Source organism: Ooceraea biroi, chromosome 11, assembly GCF_003672135.1.
Source record: "Ooceraea biroi isolate clonal line C1 chromosome 11, Obir_v5.4, whole genome shotgun sequence".
Classification (NCBI taxonomy): Eukaryota; Metazoa; Arthropoda; class Insecta; order Hymenoptera; family Formicidae; genus Ooceraea; species Ooceraea biroi.
This window is the reverse complement of record NC_039516.1, coordinates 6,718,544-6,743,137: the sequence shown is the minus strand read 5'-3', so window position 1 is coordinate 6,743,137 and position 24,594 is coordinate 6,718,544. Positions and strand designations below refer to the sequence as shown.

The 24,594-nt window shown below is 46.2% G+C and overlaps 2 protein-coding genes across 3 annotated transcripts in view; one reads left to right on the top strand and one right to left on the bottom strand.

The window, feature by feature from the left end:
• The window catches only part of LOC105275829 (frequenin-1), a 44,732-nt gene extending 22,119 nt beyond the window's left edge, over positions 1 to 22,613 (top strand). The window contains exons 3-8 of one of the 2 annotated variants that reach the window (XM_011332966.3): positions 5,020 to 5,044; positions 5,312 to 5,360; positions 5,645 to 5,734; positions 6,401 to 6,479; positions 7,294 to 7,382; positions 9,356 to 22,613. In XM_011332966.3, coding sequence (XP_011331268.1) covers positions 5,020 to 5,044; positions 5,312 to 5,360; positions 5,645 to 5,734; positions 6,401 to 6,479; positions 7,294 to 7,382; positions 9,356 to 9,523 — 500 coding nt within the window. In that variant the 3' untranslated portion in view covers positions 9,524 to 22,613. The remainder of the gene's footprint in view (positions 1 to 5,019; positions 5,045 to 5,311; positions 5,361 to 5,644; positions 5,735 to 6,400; positions 6,480 to 7,293; positions 7,383 to 9,355) is intronic. The other variant, XM_011332967.3, reaches the window with a different exon arrangement.
• Positions 22,198 to 24,213, bottom strand: LOC109610761. Its single transcript, XM_020030517.2, has 2 exons — positions 23,457 to 24,213; positions 22,198 to 23,385 (listed from the first exon to the last, which is right to left on the bottom strand). The coding sequence occupies exons 1-2, from the start codon at positions 23,823 to 23,825 to the stop codon at positions 23,161 to 23,163; spliced, it is 594 nt and encodes a 197-aa protein (XP_019886076.1). The 5' UTR covers positions 23,826 to 24,213; the 3' UTR covers positions 22,198 to 23,160.
• Positions 24,214 to 24,594: the final 381 nt, after the last annotated feature.

The window sequence follows — 24,594 nt, the reverse complement described above, 5'->3', positions numbered from 1 at the left end:
GGCGGTATATATCGAGATGAGTTTTCGGAGCAACCATTTGAAAAGGCACACTCCTACAAGCTTGCTTTCGATTCTCTTTTTCCCCTGTCTTATCTACTAATACCACCACCAGTTGGAATGATTAAATGAATCCCGGAACTCGAACGAACCAGAGTAAATCGAGATAATGTCATTTCACTAACACTATTTTTATATGAGATCTTTACTTATTTGCCACACAGATAAATTTCGGCGGGAATGTACAGCACACGTTTGTCATTTGTAAGCTTATTACAAGTCATTAAAGCTCTGTAAAAGTTTGATTCTCTTGTAGGAGTTTGATTATTATATATAATTATTTATTAACATATAATAACATATTAACATATAATAATAATAGTACACACGAACGCCAGCTTGGACAATTTAAACTCTTATTTAGATTAGTATTTAAACAGCCTATTTAAATAATTGATATAATTAATAAACAGGATATCCGTGCATATATTTATATAAGTACGAGCCACATGTAAATGCATAATATTGAAATGAAGGATTTAATGAAGCATTTATGCAACTAACTTTTCTTGTCGCTCGGTATAATCTCGGCAAAGTTGAATTTCATGAAGCGTAATTTTGATACAAACGCTATATTAAAGATAAGCCAAGACTGTTCGCCGAGCATGCAAAGAATTAAAACAATGGATGACGCATGCATCTCAGGAGATTACGCGACGTCGTAAACGTCTGTCGCGTTCATAAAACAGGAACGACTGCGTTTAACGCGATCATTTTGATAAACGTCTCATACCGGGCTCGACAGTCGGCTGCCACGCTCTAGTTTTGTCGTTTTGCCCGTACCGCAGCGAAACGGCGAATTTGAATAACGGCGGAGCATAAGGTAAGCCGAGAACTCACGCGGAATTAATTAAAGATTCATGCACTGCACTTGCGGTATGCGATTAAGCACGACTTCGTGTGACTCTACAAAATAAAGTACTCGGTATCACAGCCGCGCGATATTACGCGTTTCACACCGGCTTTATGCGCGGCCTAAAAATTCATCAGATCTGGCGCGAGCGTTTCCCGATATCCAGCGGATTAATGGCAGCGACGAGACGTGGCTGGTCTGTATTGGGCACATTTGTACGAGCAATGTGTGCGTCTCCTCGAATAGATCGCCGATGGAAAATACGATCTGCAAATGCGACGAACACGACGCGATTCGAGAAGCGAGGGTAGGTCCGCAGGGCGCGAGTCGATTGGCGAGACAGTTTCGACTTTATCGCCGAAACGAATGACGGACGAGACGAGACGAACAACGGTGGCAGGAAAAACGTCGAGCTAACCGCCAGAAAATAAGCTGAGATTACCTTAGCACGGTGACAGAGGCGGTGACAGCAATATCACTGAATTTCTCTGGGACGATCCCTCTTTTGACGGTCCTCGATGTTCCTCCGTGTTCCTCTTACGGGCGATGCCGCAGATTAGAAAAACTCGTGCTCGCACGACGGAGGGATGCGCTTGAGAAAAGTGGCTCCCCGAGATTATTACCGGATGGCGAAAGGGAAAAGCGAGAGGGTGTTTCTCTCGCGCGCGCGAGACGGAGCACGAGAGAGCGTGTCCGGAAAAAAGAAAGATGCCGAAGAACACGTAGAGACCTGGGGAACAACCACTGTTCACAATTTCCTGAATACGTTTGGCAGATAACTAGTCGGTAACTAAAAATCTTGAGACACTGAGAACCATGATCTTTTCACTTCCTCGAATGACGAATGCAACGCAGAGAACAAAATCCGGACGGCTTCAGAAAATTTTAATTAAGATAATTTTAATAGATCTTAATTTAATCTTCAACCTCCATCTTCTTAATGAACGTGGTCATTTGCCATTTGTTCTCAGAATTAATTTAAATGAAAATAAGCATCAATAAATTTTATTTTTCTTGATTATTTCCAATCTATTCTATTTATCTGACATCCTTTCTACAATACTTTCTTCTAAAAGATCGTAACAGTTTTACAAAACTGCTACATCTAAAATTAAACAAAAACTCTATTTTGGAATTCATAAATTGTTCAATTGATCAATACATAGTTCGTCAATTCATACGTAAAACGTAATAAATAATGCGCGGCATGTACAGTCAACAATTTAATTTTCTACACCTCTAGATATACTCTAAAACCTTGCAGTTTTCATGTTAATTGATTTCTTCAATGTGTATGTGCTATTAAATGTGGGCGTGTGTACTATGGTAAAATAATTTCGTATTTAAGCGATAGATATATCACGCAAGGAAATTTCGGTGCCGTGGCTAATCCTCTTTTCCGAGCAAAGTTATACGTACGAATTAACGCAATAAACCGAATTATTATTTAGAAAGTAGAAAGATAAAGAGAAAGAGAAAGAGGAAAATAAAGAGACACATAGAAAGCCAAGAGTGCTTTTCCCTCGGTCGTGGAAAAAGTTTGCAGTCGGGAAGATATCGAGAGATTTAATGGAAGCGCGGGAGAAGCGGATTGGAAAAGGCGGAAAGGGCGGAAATGGACGATGGGGAAGAAGAAGGGTGCAATTTAGTGGGCGTAAGCCCTAAGTCCAGCAGTAGACGAGTAACTACGGCCAATTAAGCATCCTCTCGGCCCTCGAATCAATTACGGGACTCGAGAGTGTATCGACAAGTGAAATTCGCGTGCCAACTCGTGCGTACACACAAACCTCGCGCGCGCGCGTACAGAAACGCAGCTCGCGCGTTTTATTTGCTAAAGTTTTGTGGTCGGTGCATATAGTTTCATCGTGAAAATTGTCCGTTAAGTCGAGCCGAGTTAAGACGACTGCCACGAAACGTGCCGATAATTAAGACACTACCTAACATGCCGCTTCGGAAATCACCGCGACGAGTAAATCGCGTGAAAAACGAAAGGAATTTCCGTTTGCGCTGACGCGTCGAATGTTCTTTGCGAAATAGCGTGACTGCCGTCGTTACATCTCGTGCACACCCACGGCTAAACTCTTTGGATTAACGAATGTTCCACATCGGAAATGGCGAGGGCACACCTCGTGTACTGGATATTAAATGAGAAATTGATACCCCGCGAGATATGTTTCATGGCACTTCGGTCGGCGGTAGTAAAGTACCTACACGATAAAAAATCAAGAGCAGAACGACGGGGTCTCCGGATTATTCATTATATATACGTACATGTATATCGGGCGTCGTGTATGTCAAGCGCACTGCATCAGTAATCCGCATTTAAATAAGCTTTTTCCGTGCCGTCGTAAAAACCAGCAAGCAGATTCGGTACAATCAAATCCGTTACCGACGACGGACGCGATACGCGTCGCGCAAATCGCATTTACATAGTTATAGGAATATTTCGGCCATTCACATCGGGCCTAGCCATCTGTCGCGGGAGTCTCCGAGGAAGCAACGATCGATCCGAGGCAAGCTCGCGTTTGGTCCACGCGATAATCGCTAGCGATCTGTTCCGCTTAATCGCGCGTGTCCCGATATTATGCGACGTCTTCAGTCTCGCCGAAGTCGTTCCCTTCTAATCTGACGAAAGAGATTTTACTCTGGATGACAATGCGCACGCAACTTGTTGACGAGTTCGCCGATGAGTTCGCTGACGAGTTCGCCAATGAGAAACTTCGCAAGCACTGCACTCGCGGGGAAACGAGGACGCGGCTACGAAATTTGTCGATCGGAATAATATGCCGATTTGGCACTGTAAGATCGTGGTGATCCTCCGCACAAGGACGAGTTTGCCGCGCTGCTTGTAAAAGCTAACTGCGCCGTACACAGTACGCGACACAAGATTACCATATAAACAACAAAACTCTTCATATTCTCTAGTAGTTCTATCGACCCCGAGAGACCTTCCGTCCTTTGCCCTTTGCTCCTTGTCCCTTTCTCCGTGCCGCTGTAACACATTCGGTTCAGCTGTCGTACAGAGACGCAAAGTGCTTTCCTCACGACACATGTGTTCCTTAGAGGGCGAACTATTACCTAGCCATCAATTAAGATGCAATCTCAGTGAAACATTTCGTCGAAAAAAAAAATAATGCGCGCTCCTTACACAAGATCCAGAGGGATATGTAGAATCGTGTCTGCCATGTGCGCGACTTTGATACGTCGAACCGTACAGATTATTTTTCGCCGCGTCGCCTCCCTACCTAGATTTTATTGAATCATCTTTCTCCATCGGGTATTGGGGTGGATACAAGCACTTTTCGCAGATTCGAAGTTCGAGGAGCGAACCGGCGAGACAGACGGCAATTACAGTGTCCGTCGCTAATCTTCCTTCCCTGTTTTCCTTCCCGATACTCTGCGGTTCGACCGCCGACATAAAGAACGCCGGGTAATCCTTAAATACGAGAATCCGAGGGGGAAAACTTTCGTTCTTCCAGCGGCACACATATCCGTCTTGCGAGCACAATCGCTGTTATCGATTGTCCCTCTCGCGGGGTGATATTGCTTCTCCACCCGTACAAATAAATTCAATCTTCCGAATCACTCCTGCACTGCGGCGATCGCTCTTCTCTTTTTATAATCCGTCACCTCTAGTCGCGATATATTTTGTTTCACGTCCAACTGAAATGTAAGAAAAGAATCGTTCCGTAACGTTCCGCTCCTCGTATAAACATCCTTCGGTTGACGTAAGGAAAAACGATTCGGACCCCACACGGCGCCGTATAAAAATTTGATCGCCTCACGGGACAATCGAGTTTTTCAATGACATGTACCTCCATACTGAATTTACCGAGAAAATCCGTCGTACGATAAATCACATGGCAGTTGATACGAGCTCGGGGAATGGAACAGTAATTCTCTCCGTTGACTCTCTCTCTCTCTCTCTCTCTCTCTCTCTCTCTTTCTCTGTCGCTGTCTCGCTCTTTCTCTTTTTACGATGCTCTCTGTCGCGTGTGCTTTTTCTTGCACTTTTCACGCGTGGAATAACTCGATCTTGCTATATAGGTGTATATATCGTAGCCAGTAATTAATTACCTCTTCAAATATTCTTTTTGTTTCTGTTTCAGTCACCGAGAAAGAAATCCGTCAATGGTAAGTTGGACTTTGAGAAAGGTAATCACCTGTTATCGTGAAACTTGTAGAAGCTTGATCAAGATGATTAAGGATTTCGGATTAAGGATCTTAAGGCTTAAGGATCTCTTGATAGAAGAAAATAATTGACGACAGAATCACATTAGTTCAAACTCACGGCTAATTGAGATAAAGGTTTTCCAAACAAGTAGATTCAAGACGAACATTTTTCATCTTTTTATTTATTACTAATGACGCAAAGTACATTGGATTCATCTCGTTATTTAGGCACAAAGGATTCCTGAAAGACTGCCCCGATGGATTGCTCACAGAACAGGTACGTAGTACTGACAAATATGTTTTAAGTACATTAATTCTTTCCTCTTTTTCCTCTAAAGTCATTTGTCAAAGTGAAAAAAATAACAAAGAATATATTTACTGTACAAACATTTCTATAAGATTTAAAAAATTTGCTAATAAAGGATACATTATTCGCAATACAGAATGTATTTAAAATATATATGCCAAGTGACAACAATAGGAGAGGAAAGAATTAATTACCTCAAATAATCGATGACAGGCAGAAAGCTCCAGGTACACATGACACTCGCGTGATTTCAGGGCTTCATAAAGATCTACAAGCAGTTCTTCCCCCACGGTGACCCGTCAAAGTTCGCCTCCCTCGTCTTCAGGGTCTTCGACGAGAACGCCGTGAGTTTCTTGTCACGTGTGTATGTGGTGCCCGTAGTTTTCCACGAGCTTCTTATGCCTTTCGAATCCACGTTCGCCAAGTCGACATTCGCGTGCAATAAAGATCACGCGATATGCTCCAGTCCGCCCGTCCAAATTATTTTTCTCCCTCTGCCACCGGCGTTATCGCTGTCCTCCTGTCTGTCTTTATTGCCATTTAACTGTCGGTTAAGCATTTGTTTAGTCTGGCATTAGATAAGAATGAATTGTTAATTTACATAGTGGATCGCGCTCTGAACGAACTCACCCTAAGAGCCGGGGGTAAACGTCAATCTCGCGGATACGAATCGATCGCGTTGTTTAATCAGCGCTGGCTCGTTCTGTTCGAACGACTGAGTGTGCACTGGCGTTTCTCGCCTCCGCGACTCGGGCGCATTTATCGAGAAACATATTTGAAGCGGAAGTTTGCCTTGGATTTCTGTCGCGAGACTCGGGCTTTGCGCTATCGTGCAAGATATTTGAGACAGCGAAAACTATTTGCTCAGCATATCAGCCGACAGTTGCCAGACTAGCAACCGATAACTATTCCTCTTTGGGAGAAACACGATCGCCAAGTGATCCTGGAGCTGCGTGGGTGGGGGCATTTCGCGTGCGACAAAATGAGGATACGTCGGATTGTTGTTTCAGGATGGCACGATAGAATTCGAGGAGTTCATAAGGGCGCTCTCGGTGACGTCGCGCGGCAACCTGGACGAAAAGCTTCACTGTGAGTATCTCGCCCCTTATCCCCACTCAAGAAAGTTATCCACTCGAATTTAGGAGAGTTTTCTCTCGCTCTCTCTTTCTTTCTCTCTCTCTTGTGAGCCAGTTTGTTTGCTCGTCTACTTTGGATACATTGCGGAAGATCGCCCCGAATCTCATAGCTACGTATCCCATTTGATTTACTCGCGATAGTCGAAAACTTCAGTCGTCTGATTTTATCTTAGGCAGATAAAAAAATTCGCCGTTTCTAACTTTTCGTGGTCGTAGTGAAATTGGTATCTCGGCAGCGTATTTCAGAGATGGTCCTTTATATGTCTCCGGAAAATTGATAAAATTAGATGGAACTTTCGACAAAATTAGACTATCCAAAATTACACCGAGGAAGATCGCTTTTATTTGTGCCCATGATTCCCGCAAATTTCCGTTTCGAAGGAAGGAGATCCACGTATCATGGGAGAAGAATCGTTACACGTAAAATTCGAGACGGGCTATGAAAGACGATCGTCGCAATATGAGATGATAAATGAGACTCTCTCAATCCGTGGGAACTATCGCTATCGATGAACGATGACATTCTCAGATAAAAGTGAGGAAACGGCAATGAGATGTACAGCTTCGCCCAGGATATTGCGATCGCGAATCAGGCTCCGTCGCGAAGAGGGAGAGAAAGAGAAAGAGAGGAGAATTTGCAAGTTCATGAGAGAGACGTGAAACAAGAAACCATCTCACCGCGAACGATTCTTCCGAATTTTGTACTTTGCTGAGTTTCACTCATGGAGATCAATTGCATTTCTCTCCCTCCTTCCGTCTCTTTTCAGGGGCCTTCCGCTTGTACGACGTGGACAACGATGGCTTTATCACGAGGGACGAGATGTTAAACATAGTCGACGCGATATATCAAATGGTGGTAAGTGCAACCCTTTCAAAGAGCTCCGGTTCTTAAGAGAGCCTTCGACGTGAAACATTTTGCTGACCACTTCCCGATCTTGTTCCTTTCAAATACGTCTTCCCGCCATCCACGTCTTGCAATCTCCTCGGGATAACGCTGGTCCATTATCCCAGTCGTACTAATCCCCATCTTTACTTACCAACAATCATCAGTGTGCGACGTCGAGTTGCCGGGAACAAGAAGGGTCTGTTAGAATCGCAATGAAGATTGGATGATCCGTTATTACTTTACTTTGTCCTTCCTCATCCTTTGTGTTTCGCTTATTCGATGGTTGTAAACGAGATTGTCCACCGTAGCACGAGATACACCCCCTTCGTTGCCGCCAACACCGCGCACTTGCTTAACGACCCGCTTGCTGCGATGCAATCGTAATGGCTCGCGCACAACGTGTTCAATATCAAGCCAATATTTTATCCCAACGAGCGCCGGGTTACATGTAACCCGGCGGAAGTTATAATCCTCTTGTATAGTTTCCGAGCGAGCGGTGTGCTACAAGCGAGTTAGCGGCGCGAGCTACAACGTCACCCTTCCCGCCATTGCTTCTGACAAGCGCGATATATGCGGCTTCTTCGAAGTTATAATATGTCCTCTTCCTCCCTCTCTCTCTCTCTCTTTTCTCTCTCGCTCCTTTCTCTTATTATGCACGTCGCGCGCTATAATCTTTCGTCACTGCAGCGGCTGCCTGCTGAAACTTTAATTGTTTCGTTCGAAACGACATCGTCGCGCGTTGGATGGGCAGGAAATGTGCATTTACTGGCGCGTACTGATGCTGAGAGGAGCGCGCTTTCCGCGCCGTAATTACATTATCGATACGAACAAAGTCCGTGATCGTGCACTTTCCGGTGAAACTCGTCGCAAAATCTTACGATACTTATACGCCGGAAGTAACTCAACGCGGAAGTAACACGACACCCGCGTGGAACGTGCGACCGAGTTTCCAGGGAAAATGAGGGAGCAAGGGTGGCGAGATACGTCGACATTTTCGGGATATTGTTTCATTGCGGAATTGCACGCCTGGGCAAGTTTCAGCGAAAAGTTCGTTCGACGCGACCGCAGCAACTTCGTTTCGTCTCGCGACAACGGATCGCCATTAATCACCCCGAAGTCTCGTTAATATTAATTTTAGAGGGAGAGTGACGCATTATATGCATACCCACGGGAGCCGACGCACGGTGATCCATAAGCTCACGGGTGCACGGGTGACAAAAGCCGGTTCGCGAACCGAGACTTCGATATAACTGTCGACTTTGAAACAATAAACCCGATCGAGCCACGTAATACAATTGGAAGCTAAACGTCATCGATAAAGCGATACGCCGTATGACAACGCCGGCAATTAGCGGATCAGCCGATTTCAATTATAAACGGTTGCGTCAAAGTGAGATCAAACGCGGATCCATTAAAAGTCAATAACTCACTAGGGCACAACTGCGAGATAACGCTGTCAGAGCGATAAATCAGTTACAAACAAAATAATAATGGTGGGCGATGGGAGTAGCCGACGTTATTGTAAACAGTAGCAAAATTTCAGGACGGATAAAGGAATTAAATGTTTTATACGACAAGTTTATGATACGCGCTGTGTTCTTTAGAATAAATGGAAACTTTCTAAGAAATTGTTGAGCGAAGGAATTGCAAGAGAGATTAAAACTTTTGTACATTATGTTTAACATGCTACGTTTAGCGTGTTTTTCACAAGAATCAGAAATTTCCTAACAATTTGTTGCCCATTAGACATTAGTCTTCTCAAACTATCGCTGGCTTGTTACATAATAGCTTACGACGGCAGGAGCTGTCGCCCTTCGCTTTGAAAAGATACATGTTAGTCTCATGAGGAAACAGTTTGAACACGTTGTAGTGAGGATAGATTGGCGATTCGGGCGCTCCACTGATTAATGAGACTGAGCGATGGGTAACGTTGGATGTTCCAGGGACAACAGCCGCAGGCCGAGGATGAAAACACCCCGCAGAAGAGGGTCGACAAGATCTTCGATCAGATGGACAAGAACCACGACGATAAGCTCACGCTCGAGGAGTTCCGGGAGGGTAGCAAGGCCGATCCGAGGATCGTGCAGGCGCTATCGCTGGGAGGAGAGTAACCCTGAGTTCCGTCGTGGGCGGCGCGCGATCCTTCGAGATCGGGAGCCTCTACGTCGTCGTCATTATCGTAATCGTCGACGCGAGCTGGACGAGCCGCTCGTCCCCGATAAACGGTCGCTGAGGAACGACCTCGAAGAAAAGGCAAGTCCACATCCGCGCGTTCGGCATGCACGTGTGTGTTAACGGACGAGTAACAGTAACGTGCGAGCACGAGAGGCACCTGAGATGCAGAGATACGCGAATATTTTTGGAGAGGTCTCTCGTCGAGGAGTAGTTAATCACTATCACATCTTTTCTACTCTCTATCTTTCTCTCTCTTTCTATCTTATACTCTCTGTCGTTCTCGGAGAGACGATCGATTCTCGTTCCCCGTTGGTGAATCGATCCCTCCGTCTTCGTTAACGATCCGATTTCGAAGATATCGGTGCTAATAGTAGATGTCTAGTTCGCGTAATCGTAGCTTTCAGGGAGACTGGACGTGGCGGATTACATTCCTAGCTAGGAGCGCATGCAGGACTTCAGAGTATGAATAAATTGTTAGTACGAACGATGAAGACACACATACAGACACATATAAACACATACAGAAATCACGGAAAATTCTCCCTCGAAACGTTCTCGCGCCTCGAAGACGGTTCTTTTATCGCGCTGCCGTTCCTCGCATTCCTCCTTCCTTATTTCGGCGGCAAAATGACGTCATGGTAATACACAGTAACGAGTAAAATTCGAAGACACCGACGAGCGCGCGGCTCGAATTTCAACGAAGCTCACCGGGTTATTTCCGATTACTGCAGCGCGTATTCTACATAAAGGGAGGAGAAGGGAGGCGAGTGGGTAACGGGGAAATTGCAGTGGTGGTGCAAGCATTCAAATGCAGACAACCGATCGTGCATTGTGCGCCGCGAGTTGCGTGGCGAGTACGCCGGCAAACAAAAATTCCAAAAATCACAATAAATTCCTACGTAAATATTTCGACAGCAACGTCGTCGCGAGGCGGGGTTGACATGGAAGAATCGAGTAACGTGGAAAATTGTGCGCGACGAGATGAATTGCGCAATAGCGCCGCGACAATTCGGCTGCTCTACTTTGTTCCTTTACGCAACACGGTTCCATCAAATTTTCCCGTCGCCGCGAATTCAATCATGAACGGTACCGCGCGCGGGCTTTTATGTAATGCCGCTTTACATAACGCTATCGCTCGTGGAGGTGTTGCGAATTATTCATTTTCAAATGTCAAAAAGCACTGATGTCGGGTATTAACGAGCGTTGCGTGCTACTGACAAAATTGCACCGTCGATTTGATGCCGATCGCGCTGCACAGCTCTCACGCGTGCAACGCAATTTCTTAAGAAACAGCGGCGCCATGGCGAGAGTATCGACTCGCGTTGCGTAACGCGGTATTAGACGCTGCAACAAAAATTCGGAGATACCCAGATATGGTGACTAAGCAAATGGGAGAAGACGGCCAACGGTAATCTGCTTTCCGATATTAATAAGCGTTGCATGTTTTACGTCATTTACGGCGAACCGGTCTACAATTTACCAGCTGCGATGCGCGTATCGTCAATGGAACCTACGCTCAATTACGGAATGTGAAATCAAAGAAAAGCGCAAGGCATATAATTCAAGTAAAGGAGCGATGTATCAACACTACACCATAATTATAACAAGCGGACTTGCGTTATTATCGCTTGTATAGTTTCAATAAGTGCATTTCAATAATGGGATAGTTGTTAAAGCTGAATACCGACATTATTCTGAAGAAAGAGGGGCTAATGAAGATAGTAACGATGGATGGGCTTATTAAATGTGAGCACCGTGTTGTAATAACAACCGATCATCGAATATTAATGAGAAAAGTTACTTATACTTTGTAGTCTCTTATAATTCTTGAATTACAATCGCTCTGATACTCTGGTTGCTCCACTTACGAACTTCAACGACCTAAATTTACATTCAAGATGATTTGAATGTGCTAAGTTTAACGATCAATAAAGAAAAGTATACCGGGCATTATACGGAATAAATATTTTTTATCTACAATAAAATTGCCTGATTAAATTTACATGAAGAGGAAGCGCAGGGAAAGACAGAAAGATAATAATCTACTCTCTTCCTATAACGACGATAAATTAGTCATCATCCTAATGTATAAGACACGCTGCCATCAGATATTAAAAAAAGGAGGCCAAAGATGGGGACAACGGAAGGGAGAGAAATAAAGATTGAAATAAAGCGAACGTCGAGCGATCAGGTTAAATGGGGAAAAGGTCGCGGCGATCTTTGTACCCGGCGGAAGTGATTAAGACAAACGAGAGGAAATAATCTGACGTCGAAAATTCACTGATTGACGCAATTGATTTTCTATATAATCGCACGGTATATACAAAAGATCGCACAATACAGCGAAGCGAAGACCGAGCTGCGATAACGACTTGCATTAGTTTAGCGGCAGGAGTGGCCCGCGTGCTCGCGAGCGACGTGACATTATTGGTACACGGATTTATCGGAATTTCGGATCTCCTATTCTCCGATATTAAGGAGAGCGCCAGATGGTCGTCGGATAAGAGCGAGGAAAATCCGGAGCGCGGGAGCGCCAAGGACGATTAAAGGGAGTAAGTAGAGGTAGGTGGGTAGGTAGTAGACGCGCGCCATGTCTCCTCGATCGATCCGTTATAACATTCTGCATTCCGCGGGACACAGTCGGACGAGGATGCGGGCGAGCTTACGCGGGACACTAAAGTGCGAAGCAAAGAATCTGCTCCCTCAAAGGAGAGCAACGAAGCTAGAAGAGAAGCGGAGAAGGGCGCAGGACGAGCACACGCGTGCGGTTATCCCGATGGTATTTCTCATACGAGATCGAGGAGATGGATGGATTCCTGGGTGACCTAGGGGGAGAGAACCGATGAGGGCCACGTACGCTCTCTTACGACCCTCGCGGATCGACGGCCGGTACTTTTAAAGAATAAAACGGCGTTTTAGACGGCGGGGGTTGTCGCTGAGGAAATTGCGAGGACGCCGCGCGAAAGCAAACCTCGGACAGGAGTGGCCGACGAGTTAAATAAAGTCCGAGGGAATCGCCGACGGCTGATGAAAAATGCATAGGCACTTGGCCCGACGTTGCTCCATGCAATATGTAGCGCGTTACCGCCCAAAACTGCACGTGGCGCGTCTAGATGCACCCCTGCGCGACAGACACGTAAAAATGAGGGATGCGATGAGACTACCTCGACATGACGATCCACGACCCTTGATTCTTCTTCAATAGCAATTGAACAGACCGTTCAATTCTCGTTAACGAACGTGTTGCGCTGCGTAGAGTGTAATAGGGTATGATAATTAAAACGGCGCGCGCGCGGAAAAGAAAGATTAATTTATTCCATCGGCCAGCGAGTGAAACAAGCTCGAGTGCAATCGCGTTAATGAGCGAGTTTTAAAGCGAATTTATAACGTGTGCTTCTGAAGCACTTCGCTACGCACGGAGGGATTAAGCGCCCCGGCGCGAAGAAAAGAAATAAGTTTGCAGAGCTGGATAAGGCGAGGGCGCGTCTTGTGAAAGGCTAGAATTCACGTTGCTCTTGAATTTTCAAAGCAGCGCCCCGGACTCGTTTCTATCGCTCTTCGCTATTCCACGATTGGTTGGGTGTAAAGCGAGACGAGATACGAGTCAGTCTACACACACACACACAGAGGAAGCAGCCCGTGCGAGGGAAATGTCGCGTGACCGGCAGCGAAAATTCACAAACCTGGAATATCTCCGGAGATTTAGATGCGCCGCTGCGAGGCGCGCGTTTTTCCCCTAAATAACGTGCATTCGCATAAATTCGCGAGACGACGAAGATTTCACGCAGCGCAGAGGCGGCGTGGGACTGGAATGCGGGAAAATAAATTTGATGGAGTCGCAATGAAATTGCGCACGGTATAATAATCAAATGTTAATTCTGCGAGGCGCACATGCAGCTTCGCGACGACGATATATGTATTACGAAAGCCCAGCCAGCATTGCCAGTGATTTAAGAACGTTTATCCATTTCGCTTTTCCGGATGCGAGCTGCGTGATGCAACAATGCAATGGAATTTCCCATGAATCTCGTGCTAACTTGTCGCTTTTTGGACAGTACATTAACGCCGCGGCTTTAACGACGTAGAACAATGTAATCCGATACGTGCTCTTCGCACTTGTGTGCATCACGCGCTTTTGTTCCTCGATTTTTCACCTGCGATGAGATATCCGCAGACCCGCATTGAGCTCCACGTAACTCCCTGAGAACCGGAGAATTATGAGCGGCTCACCAAACATTGGTATCATGATAGATGCTGCCTCGCACAGCGGCTGCTTCCCACTCGAGATGACAAAGCGAGTATATCTTCTTGGCGAAATGGTGCATCGACGCAGCGTCTCGTGATCCGCGCTTATCGTACTTTATAAACGCGCTGCCAAACAATATTAAAAAATGTCAAAGATAGGGGGAAGAGAAGGAAGTGAAGTATCAAATTGAAATAAAGCGTTCTTCAGAACGTCTCAAATTTCCGAAGCGTAAAACGTATCATAAAGAGGAACGCCCGCGCGCGTGCGCCCAAAATATTATCGAAATTCGAAATTGCACCACGCCCTTCTACCCCTGCGCCAGGATCTTTATCATTTCTGTCGCAAAAGGGGTGCGTCAACAGTTATTCGTCCCCTTTTTTCCCGACGCGACGCCGAATTCGCAATGGCCGACGTTACGAGCGATCGTATCTCGTCCCCCGCAGCTTTTCTTAATCTTTCAGCGGCGCGGAACCTCGCATCGCGTCGGCTCGCCATAAATTCAAGGCGCGCGTGCCTGCACCCTCAACACCCGCATCCCTCCATTCCACTCGGCTCGCTCCCTTTCCCTTGTTCCCGCTTAAGTTCTCACGTGGCCGGAATTTTAGTGGGCGACCGCGAATAAGTTTATTTCCGAGTGAGACTTGAACGACAGCTAAGGCTCTTCGAAAGAGATGATTCGGTGAAAAACTCGTTTTCCTCGTGATATATTCAACGGCAAGCGCCATTCCTCGCGGTTGTGATTCGTTTCTTGCCCTCCGCTAATTCCGTTGCCCGACTACCTGCGGATTTTCCCGATTTACAGCCGGCCGAAATTCGAGCTGTTTAATCTTTCCTTTTATTTCTGTAATGTTTTTATTCGAGAAATTCCCGGGCATTTTCCACCCAATTCCTACTTCTGAGCATATTTCTTTTGTCGCGCTCGCTCTGCTCTTTTTCCCCCGATTGCTTTTTATCCGTTGCTCCATCAAGGAATGCGAAATGAATGCAACGAGCAGCAATGTGGTTAGCGAATTCAAGTTTCGTACCGAAGTAAAATCGCTACGATAACAACGGCTCGTGGCGCAGGAAATTCCAGAATAAATGCTGCCGGCGTGCTGCAATAGATCAGCAGTCAAGAGCGGAGCGATTAATTACAGCCACGATAAACTCGAGAGCCATTACGGCCTCGACATTGTGTTTGTCCGTCGCGTAATCGCTCGAGAGGCGCTTAAGAATCAGCGCGCCACAGACATTATCTTTTGCCAGAATTCTAACGATGTATCGCAACTTTCATCATGCTTTCAAAACATCCTGTGCAAATAATACGCCGCGAAGCTGCGTCGCGAGATTTGCATCCGCGGCGTGTTCCTCGCGGCCTACTCGTGAGCAAATATTAGCCATTCTTGTCGACCGAGTCTCGGCGAGGCAATCCTCGAAGCGCGACCGAGGTCGGTACTGATCGGCAGCGAGCGGGTCAATATTCGAAATTTGTCGGAAGCGGGACCGGCCAGTGTGACAAGGCAATGCCTCAATCGCTTGTTATGAATCGCCGTTATTTAGCTGGACCAAATATTTGCAACGCCACCCGAACCGCTCTTGGATATCGGAGAACGAGAAAGCGGGGAGGTTCCGCGCGCGCGTTTTCGCGCGGCGAAATGACGCGGACGTTTCCTCTGCGTGACAGGCATCGCAAAACGACCCGATATTGGCAAACTTCCCGGGCGCGCGACTATCCCTTTTTCCGTTTTTTTTTCGCCTGCCATCAGCGTCTCTCGACTCGTTAAACGGCGCCGCAGAGCATCGATGGAGATAATATTGGCAAATGTTATTCGGCGAGCGAAGCGCGGCATTAACATTATTACCTGCGATCGACTTCCGCGCGCGGAGAACGCGAACCCGCCGCGCTCGATTGCCACTATTGGCCATTTACGTAATTTGTGGCTCGAGAATAGTGATGTCCCATTTTTCGAGAGGAATTCTTCTTCCGTTTCATCGAATGCGAATAAAATTATGAAGGGCCCTCGACGCCTAAGTCCCAACTATCTTCGATCATGACACGTCGAACACGAGGAAATTGCGAGATTATTAAACGGGAATTGCGCGCGGACGCTTCCAGCGCGCAGTTCTATTAATTCGCGGTGTAATAAGAGAGTGGATGGAATGGAACTGTAAGAGTTGAACGGGATCGTCGTTACAATAACGTTGACTCGTTGACCTGGAACAGCGTTAATTGTAACCGAAAGTGCTAGTGAAGTGAAGTTTTTCGCCGCGACGATATCGCCGCGGATGTAAGACGGACTTGCTAACCACGTTTGGTCGGGGGATTTATTTGTCATGTTTGCCATCGGAATTTCGCGCAACTAGATCGCCGCCGCACAACTTGGAGCATCTTATAAGGGTCTTAAGTTAAAATCCCCCGACAACTTGTCTCCCCTTTCCGTTCGATCATCCGAGTCAACTCGATGGCAAGTTTCGCGCACTCGCAAAAGTTAAACCGGCGAAGCTGGCGCGGACAACCGGCAATAATCGCGCTAGCTTAGTCGTCGTTAGATCGATCCGAAGAACACCCCGATGTAACCTCCTTTTGAAATCGCTTACGTACGACTGGACCGAGTGATTCTCGGAGAGAAATACTGTATCGGGACAGAGGGACACCCACCCGCTCTCGATACTCGTTCAATTGAGAGAATTGCTTTCGCTAACTTTCGCGACGTTGCGAACTTTACCGCGGTGTCAGAGTTCCGGCCCCGTAACGCGCTCACATCAAGGAACTCGCCGCCCTCCCACGATATTCCGGAGTCGCGCGTAAACAGATAAATTTCTATGAAACGCCATGCAATTGTATCGTTTCGATATCCATTCATACGTTGCCTCCGAATACACACCGACGTCTATCTGTATCGTCCATGCAGCGCTAGCGTGACGACGAATCAATGAAAGTGTCCTGCCATTTTCCAGCGTTTTCACGTTTCGCAATGTGAAACGGCAGCGGGAGAGAGACAATATTTATAAACCCGAGAAAAACGCGTATTGCTTGTAAAAGCAATAACAGCCGGGAAAAATATTTCAAACGACGCGTGCGGAGAAACAGAAAGTGTTATTCGTGCAATAAACCATCTCGACCACTGACGAGACATAAAATTAGGCAAATGTTGGCGAAACGCCACGCGTTGGTGAAACACGCGGACAAGAAAGCGAATCCTGCTGCTGGCAAAAGCTTCGACTCGGAGTCGCTCGCTCTAATCGTTACGTTATGCATCGCTGTTTAATCACCCTTAACGATATGGAACGAAGAGGACTCACTCTTAGATGTGGCGCTCGCCTCTTTGCGAACGAAAGTTCTCCCAATACGCGAATACAAATATCAGAAAAGATCAACACGTGTCGTGCACGCGCGCCGCGCATTAGACTCCGAGAGACTTGTAGCCCCGTTTAAATAACGAGTATTTCACGACCGGTATTTTACAACGCCGGGAGAGAGAGCAAATTTGCCTACGTCCCGCAGCCAAGTCACGCGGAGATTTATTCGAGGGTACCTGTCATCAAAAGCATGAAAAATTCCGTATCATTTTTCGTTTCCAACGCCTCCACTAAGCGTCGTCTGCTGTCGTTATACAGTCATCAAGAGTACAGCCTGTTCTTGACTCGTTTCCTTTTTTTCTTTATCTTCTTTCTTTTCGAAGTATGAACAAATTGCAATTGAATCCTTATAGCCATCACACACACCTTAACTGTTCAAAAAGAAGGGCAAATAGCTGATTACGCAATGTAAAATATATATACATATATATATATATAACATAATTAATATGTAACAAATATATGATTTAATTTAACCACTTGAAAATTTCCCAACAGACAAGACTCTATTTCGCATAAATCCTAGAGTAATATAAATACTGCACTTGTGTGCGACAAAAACTCATTTGTTGAAGGTCTTCATCGTTCGTACCGCTCGTAGACTTATATTCTTCGACAGATATATTACTATTGTTACCATCGCTGTAGCGTCATAAGATAGTATCTAGGTAAATATCTCGCAGTTTGAAGGATACAACCTTATCACGGTCGTTTCTGACTTACTTGTGCATTTTCAGTCTCTTGTTTTAAAAGTTACTCGGGCAACTCCGGACGAATCGTCAGCTCGTTATTTTTCTACTTCTGCGTTACCCAGAGACATTTCAGAGGTAAGGACTGCGCATTGCCGTTGCTGTATCGTACCGTAAGCTCTACATTTTTGTCGGTAGCACTCCGCTCCGATTATGACTCGCGTGCATGCTTGCCACGCGGGATTGTGGACGTGGCGAGAGCGGTCGTGATACATGTTTTTGCAGCATGCATTGCAGCTCGAACATGTTCCAGGCATTGACAGATCGGAGTGAGGGACTATTCGACGCAAGAGGAAGGATTTTTCCCAAGGGAAAGCAAGCGTGAACGTCGATGGTCTGAACTCCGGAGCACTCGCTCCGACCTGTCCGAAAGAGATGGATGTAAACCGCTTTAAAGTCTGCACCGCGCGAACGCGGCCTGGATATCACTTGAACTCTAGCAATAATTCCGTGGAACATTTCGTTAGGTCACGGCTGGGTGGTTTTTAATCGCCGTCGGGCGGTCGTTGAAAGGCTGGTTGCACCAACACGATTAAACGCGAACTCGACGCTCTAGCCCTTCGCAGGGCTCCTCCCGTAAACTTTGCGTCGAGTTTCCAGAAGAACGTAAGACACTCCGGTAAATTTGCAGAGTTTTGAATCTCCGGCACTAAATACCCCGATAACTAAGTTACGACTTGAAAATTCTCCTAAAAGAAAGTGCATTTCGGACTAATTAAAAAATAGACGTTCTCCACTCGTTTACTCGTTTTATCGTTTGTGAAATTTAATTCGCCGTAACTCTTGTGTCACATCAGCGTTACGTAATCAAGTCCAATCTCCAAATTCATCAGAGAACTCGCATAAGTAGGATTATGATCTAGATGGTCGGACATCGAGATGAATCATACTAACCTGGAGTTGATTGATTCAATCAGACTGTCGGTGCAACTCTGCCCAAGTTGCGAGCGTTAATACGCGTATTCGGCGACGAGTCATTGCGATGACAAGCGGAGATGGTCGGGGTGCAGGGTGCCAACGATGATCCGCCGTTTGAGTAATCAGCTCAACCGTGAAAAGAGCCTCTCTTACTCCCGCAGTTCTTCATTTGTTGTCGTGGCGATCGAAAGTTCTATTTTTCTATAATGCGTCCGATTCGACGCCAGTCCGCAGCCAGTCCAGTTGCGCCAAAAGTTGCAAGACGGCGAAGGACATCGTTGTCGCGACCGCCTCGACCGGGATTTCTATCGCCGGCGTTCGCGCATCGATCTCACCGACGACGTGTCAAGGAATGGGCGAGAGGGGAAAGATTGCGCCAGCAGAAGTAACCACGCGCCACAATGGAGAGAGATTTTTACAGGAGCGTTTAATGAGGAAAGAAATAATCCATCAGCTTTAGCAAGCTTAGCTTTTCCAATATCCGCGGGGTACACCCCCGCGTGCGGTCCGCGCGTTGATTATTTTCTTAACCACCCGATCCCTGATACTCTCCGTTTTCTACTCTGGCGCAAAGTTAACCCCGTTGACCGCAGGGGGAAGACTCTCGCACCCTACGGCGAAAAGAATGGAAGCGCGAGGAACAAAAAGCGCACGTGCGAACGTCCGGCGGTGTATCGTGTTAAGTTTATCTTCGTATAAGGGAATTATTAAGTAAACAAAAAAAGTCGTTTTAAGCAATTTTTACGATTTTCAACGGGAAGCATAAGTGTAAGAGCCGACGTCTCGCTTAGTGAAATTCTTAGATGCTTTTCGTGTTAAATGAATTCTCGTAGTAAACGCTTTGTACGAGCTGGAGGTCTCTCTCGTAACTCGCGAAAAGGAGGGGGAAGGCGGGGGAGTACAAAGAGGACAAAGGGGTTGAACGAGCGCGACGAAAAGTGCTAGGAGAGAGAAGGGAGCGCGGGAGGGGATCGAAAAGTACAGTGCCCATCCTCTGCTCCGGGCGAGGCTTCTCAATTTCTCATTCTGGCGCATCTTTTCGCGAGCGGCCGTCCGTGGGGCATCGTTAACGTTGGTAATTAACGATTAACGAGCTCGAGCATGATCAGCATGACGGAAGTGAAAAAAGAAGTGCGAGCGAAAAGTAATCGCGCGGCGGAGCCCCCGGGGGTCATTATCTAATTACCAACCCGAGATAATCGTTCCATTTGTATTCATTAAGCGGATTTACATATTTATTTGCGCGAAATGTCGGTGCCGATAGGATATCCATCGCGTATCGTGGTAGCGCGGTTTATTCTTTACGATTCAACATAATTTCAATCGCATCGGCAATCGACTCCGATTCGATGCCATTTAAATAGCGTCAACAACCGCGAAACAAGAGCGGCCGATGTAAATTTCACTTAACAAACAATTCTCGGTGTCCTGTCCCGCGACTTGTAACAGTTTACCATGCATAATGCGTGACACGGCAATCGCGCACGAATCCCTCGGAGCGCATCGCGGTAATTAATTTAAAGCCGCTGCTCTTGTTTTGGGGTTTAATTTTGCCGTATTACGATGAAAACGAGAAATTAGTCATTTCGCGGATAGCTTTTCCGGGAATACACCGTACGTATACCGCAATCAAGCGCGCGGTTTCCGCTTCTAATTTGCGACAAAGGTGCTTTCACGATAGCGGCTCAGAGGCACGCTATCGAGACAAAAGCCGCTTTCGCGGGTAAAGCTGTCCGACGATACACCCCGTCCGCGAGCTGACGTCCGCGCAATTGCGCTTTCACCTCGCTGGCACCGACAATCCAGAACTTTCATCGGGTGTCTCGCAAATTCCCGTGAACACTGTGTACTGCGAAAACGAACGGGACTGTTTCGAACGATTGAATTCGGCATTTGACGCGCAAGGCCAGAACGCAATAAGAACTTCCGCTCCGCATTTTCCATTCTCGCTTTAATATCATTTGCATTGTTCGACGTATTTGCCAATGGCGAAGAGATGCATCGCCGCAGTCCTACATGGCTCCGGAAGCTCGCAGGGCTTAATCTTCTATAACTCATCCCCCGATTGTCCTCGAGTGTCACTCAAACTCGAGCGTTAGTTCACTCCGAGAAGTATCGGTTATCGCGGAGATGCAATACATGAGTCGATACATCTACGCCGGTAGCGTAAAAATAGCTCTGGGACGTTACTTCATCGTGAGTTATAGAAGGTTGACGTAAGAAAAGCATCTATGTGATTATGTAAAGTGGCCCGGAGCTATTACAACTGCTTTCATCTAATGACATTTATCTAGCCATTTCGCACCAAGTTTTTCTTCAGAAATAACGTAATATGAGTCGGTCTTGACGAATGATTAAAGATACACTGTTGAAATAATCACCGGTGTTGACGAAATCCCATCCTTAATTTATTCAAGTATCAATTTTGATAAAAATTCTCTTTAACAGAACTTTGTCGTTGAAATGTTTTTAATGGAGAAAATCAGAAGATTATGGATAAAAGTGTAGTCATATTCTCTTTAAAGATGCGTTAATTAAGATAGCGGAAAAGATCGCAGAGAAGAGCGAAAGAAGAAGTAATAGTTCCGGAACAACCTCGGTGTACTTCAAATTCCACCCTTAGTTAACTGGCCAAGCTAAATACGCTATTTTGACTACATCGCGAAATCGCAAAGTGTAAATACGACAGTGAGTGTTGTGAATTATTCATACCTTTCCTTCGATAGTCACTTTCGAGGACAAGCGCTCTGAGAAACGACAAACGTAACGGAATTGCAACGGAATTGAACAGGGATACGCATGGGAGAGAGGCGTGAGTTTTTTCCGATATTTCTCTCCGCAATTACCCTCTCTCTTTCTCTCTCTTTTTCTCTGTCTTTCTCTCTATCGCACTCGTTTTATGCACCGGCGATCACGAAAGGGAAACACCTCTTTCGCGATATGCCAAATTGAAATAAAAGAGAAAAGTATATTCTACTAGTAAAATAATTACTATTCCTAAGCGCGCTGTGCGAAGCACGAAGGCTATTCTAATGTGTACCGTTATACTTATCGCTACTTGTACCGCTACTATTATACCGCTAGTATGTACTCTAACGCTAACTACTGTTACTATATTTGCAGCAACGTGCGAAACTTTTCCGTCTAAAAGCATAATGTACACTCTCGACAGACAGACACGTCCACGGAAACGCGTACACGTACATACACGCCCGGACATTGCACAGCCACCCCGCGCATAACGGAAGCAGGAAACACGAACAGAGACACGTACACTTAATAAACGTCAACATCATTGTTTTACGAACTTTCTGTGATAATTATTAACAATCACTAAATACGTGGAGAAGCACACTAAGTACGGAGCGAAGAAAAGAGGAGGAGACGACGAAAAGTCTAACGAGGGGTGGAAAAAGCTCGGTGAAGCGATAGGAGCGGGAAGGAAGATACGTGTTGATGGAATGAGAAGGCGTCTTGTTAGGTGATATAAAATTATTGTTCCGTAGTTTGTTGTACGATCGACGATCCGTTGTAATGGTTGCGCTTGCTCTGATTCTGCGACAGTCACAGTGACAAAATGAAAAGAAAAAAAAAAGAGAAGAAAAGAAAAAGAAGCAGAGAGCGAACGCAACAAAATAACGCGACCTCGAGACGTTGCTCGGTTACCACAAAAATCTAAGCGCATTGTTATTTTGTATGGTCCCATGCGTTTTTTCTAAATGACGACATCGTGACATGCGATATGATGGTGATTAATAAAAATAACTTCAAGCACACACAGCCGTATCCTTTGGTATCCTTCAAGTCTACCAGTCCTTTTAGAACTACGTGGTCCTCAAACGCGCAGTCCTTGGGCATTCTGCTGGTAAGAATAAAGCTTCTTTGTACATTATCTTTTTAGATTTATGGCATATATATATAAGTAACCCTACGCTCATCCTACGCTACGATCTTCACTCTTCAAATATATAGCCTTCAATTCGCGAGCGCAAGATAAGTATCTTAAGCACTTAAGATTTTCTAATGCGTGATATGTCATAGATTAAACAAATTCTTTTTACGAGGAGAGCATAATTTGATTTTAAACAATTGCGAGATACTTGGCGCGCGAGTTGATGCTATATTTGCGCAACGTTATAAAGTGAATTAAGGGAGTATCCGCGGAGAAGCACGCTTCTGCAAGAACTATTTTCTCTGACGATTATTCATGTTCGACAGGTAGGAAAATTTCGCGCTCGGGCGAGACGTCGGATTATCGGATATCTCGCGAAAAATCGGATAGCGTGTGAGTGCACCTAGCGCACGTAGCGCGGAAAAAAAATTAATGGAGCCACTGACTGCGAATGACAGTATCCCGGTGAATGCGCTTTTGCAATATCGTGTTCGCGGATCCGACCCGGCTTACCGCTTGAGCCGTCGCAAGTGCCAGATGCAACTCGTGCAGCTCGTCCGCGCGTCGAATGTCCTCGTTCAGTGCCCGGATCCTGAATCGAATCTCCTGAATGGCCATCTCAGCGATTTTCACTTTCAGCCGTTTCTCCTCGGTCTGCAACATAATCATCCCTTGTAGTCGGTCTCGAATCTCCGCGACTCGGGAAGCATCACGGGATCACATACTTCTAGCCGGTGCAGCATCAGCCGGTGACTCAGTTCGTAGTTCCGCAGCTCCCATTGAACCGAATCGGCCATATCCCGACCCCACAATCCCGCATTTCCGAGCGAGGTGCGTGGTTCCGCGGCATCGTTCGTGGTCTCGTGGTCGGATTCGTCTCGCTGATTTCGCGAATTCGCTGGGTTCTCGCGAATTCTCGATTCCTCGTGCGATTTCCCACTGCGGCACGTCGAATCCCGATTATCTCGAACATGAGGAGGAACAGCAGTAACGCCGACAGCAGCAGCAGCAGCAGCACCAGCGAAATCTTCTCTCGGAATATTCTCCTCGGATCTGATCTTCCTCGCTGAACACGAAATTTCGCTGCACGACATGAATTTCGACGTTGAAACGATCGATTCATTCTTCGCCGACTCCAATTTCCGGCACGTTTCAGCCGCATTCTCCTTGTCACTAATCACTTCGCCACGATTATCAGCCTGTCGGGGTTGCAGCAAGAAGCAGCGGCCTTTCGTCGCGCTCGCAATTGCCGGGAAAATGGAGTGATCGTTGTCCCTGTGCTTCTTGCCCGGCGATGCAGCTGGTGGTTGAACGAAGGGATGAGATTTTTTTGTTGCTGCGAGGTGCCAGCGATTTGTCGACAATTTCGATTTTCTTTCTTGCGACCCTTTAGCTCGGTCGCACGAGGATGGATTTATTAAAGCGGAGAAGCGCGACAGAAAAATATAACGTCGATATCCCGATAAAATATTATTTACACTTAATTAAGTTCCGCCGCGTTACGTAAATATAAGCAAACCGAAAGGTCCTGTGCGCCGTTAACGGTTAAAATTACAAGTGAAAAGAAAGAAATTGAAAGAAACATTAAAGTTACAGCGCGGCAGTAGTACCACCGGCTGTTATTAAATTGACATGATGGGGAGCGCGCAGAGTCGGCAAAGAAAACGTAACTGCGGAAATGAAATTAAATTCTTTCACCTGGCATAAGACTGCTTTGAAAGGAGAATCTGTCCAGCGACATGTCACCCTCGCGTTTTCTTTTCGTCTGATTCCTGCTGAGAGGTTCAGCAGTTCTTTCAGGATAAATCACCGACACCGTCACGCTATTGTTCGAGACGTCGGTGTTAGATACTATTACGTCGG

Excerpts from the sequence above, each read along its gene's own strand:
- LOC109610761 (XM_020030517.2), bottom strand. The coding sequence starts at position 23,825 with ATGTCGTGCAGCGAAATTTCGTGTTCAGCGAGGAAGATCAGATCCGAG. Across the intron at positions 23,386-23,456 it reads TGATGCTGCACCGGCTAGAA|ACCGAGGAGAAACGGCTGAA; the intron begins GTATGTGATCCC and ends ATTATGTTGCAG.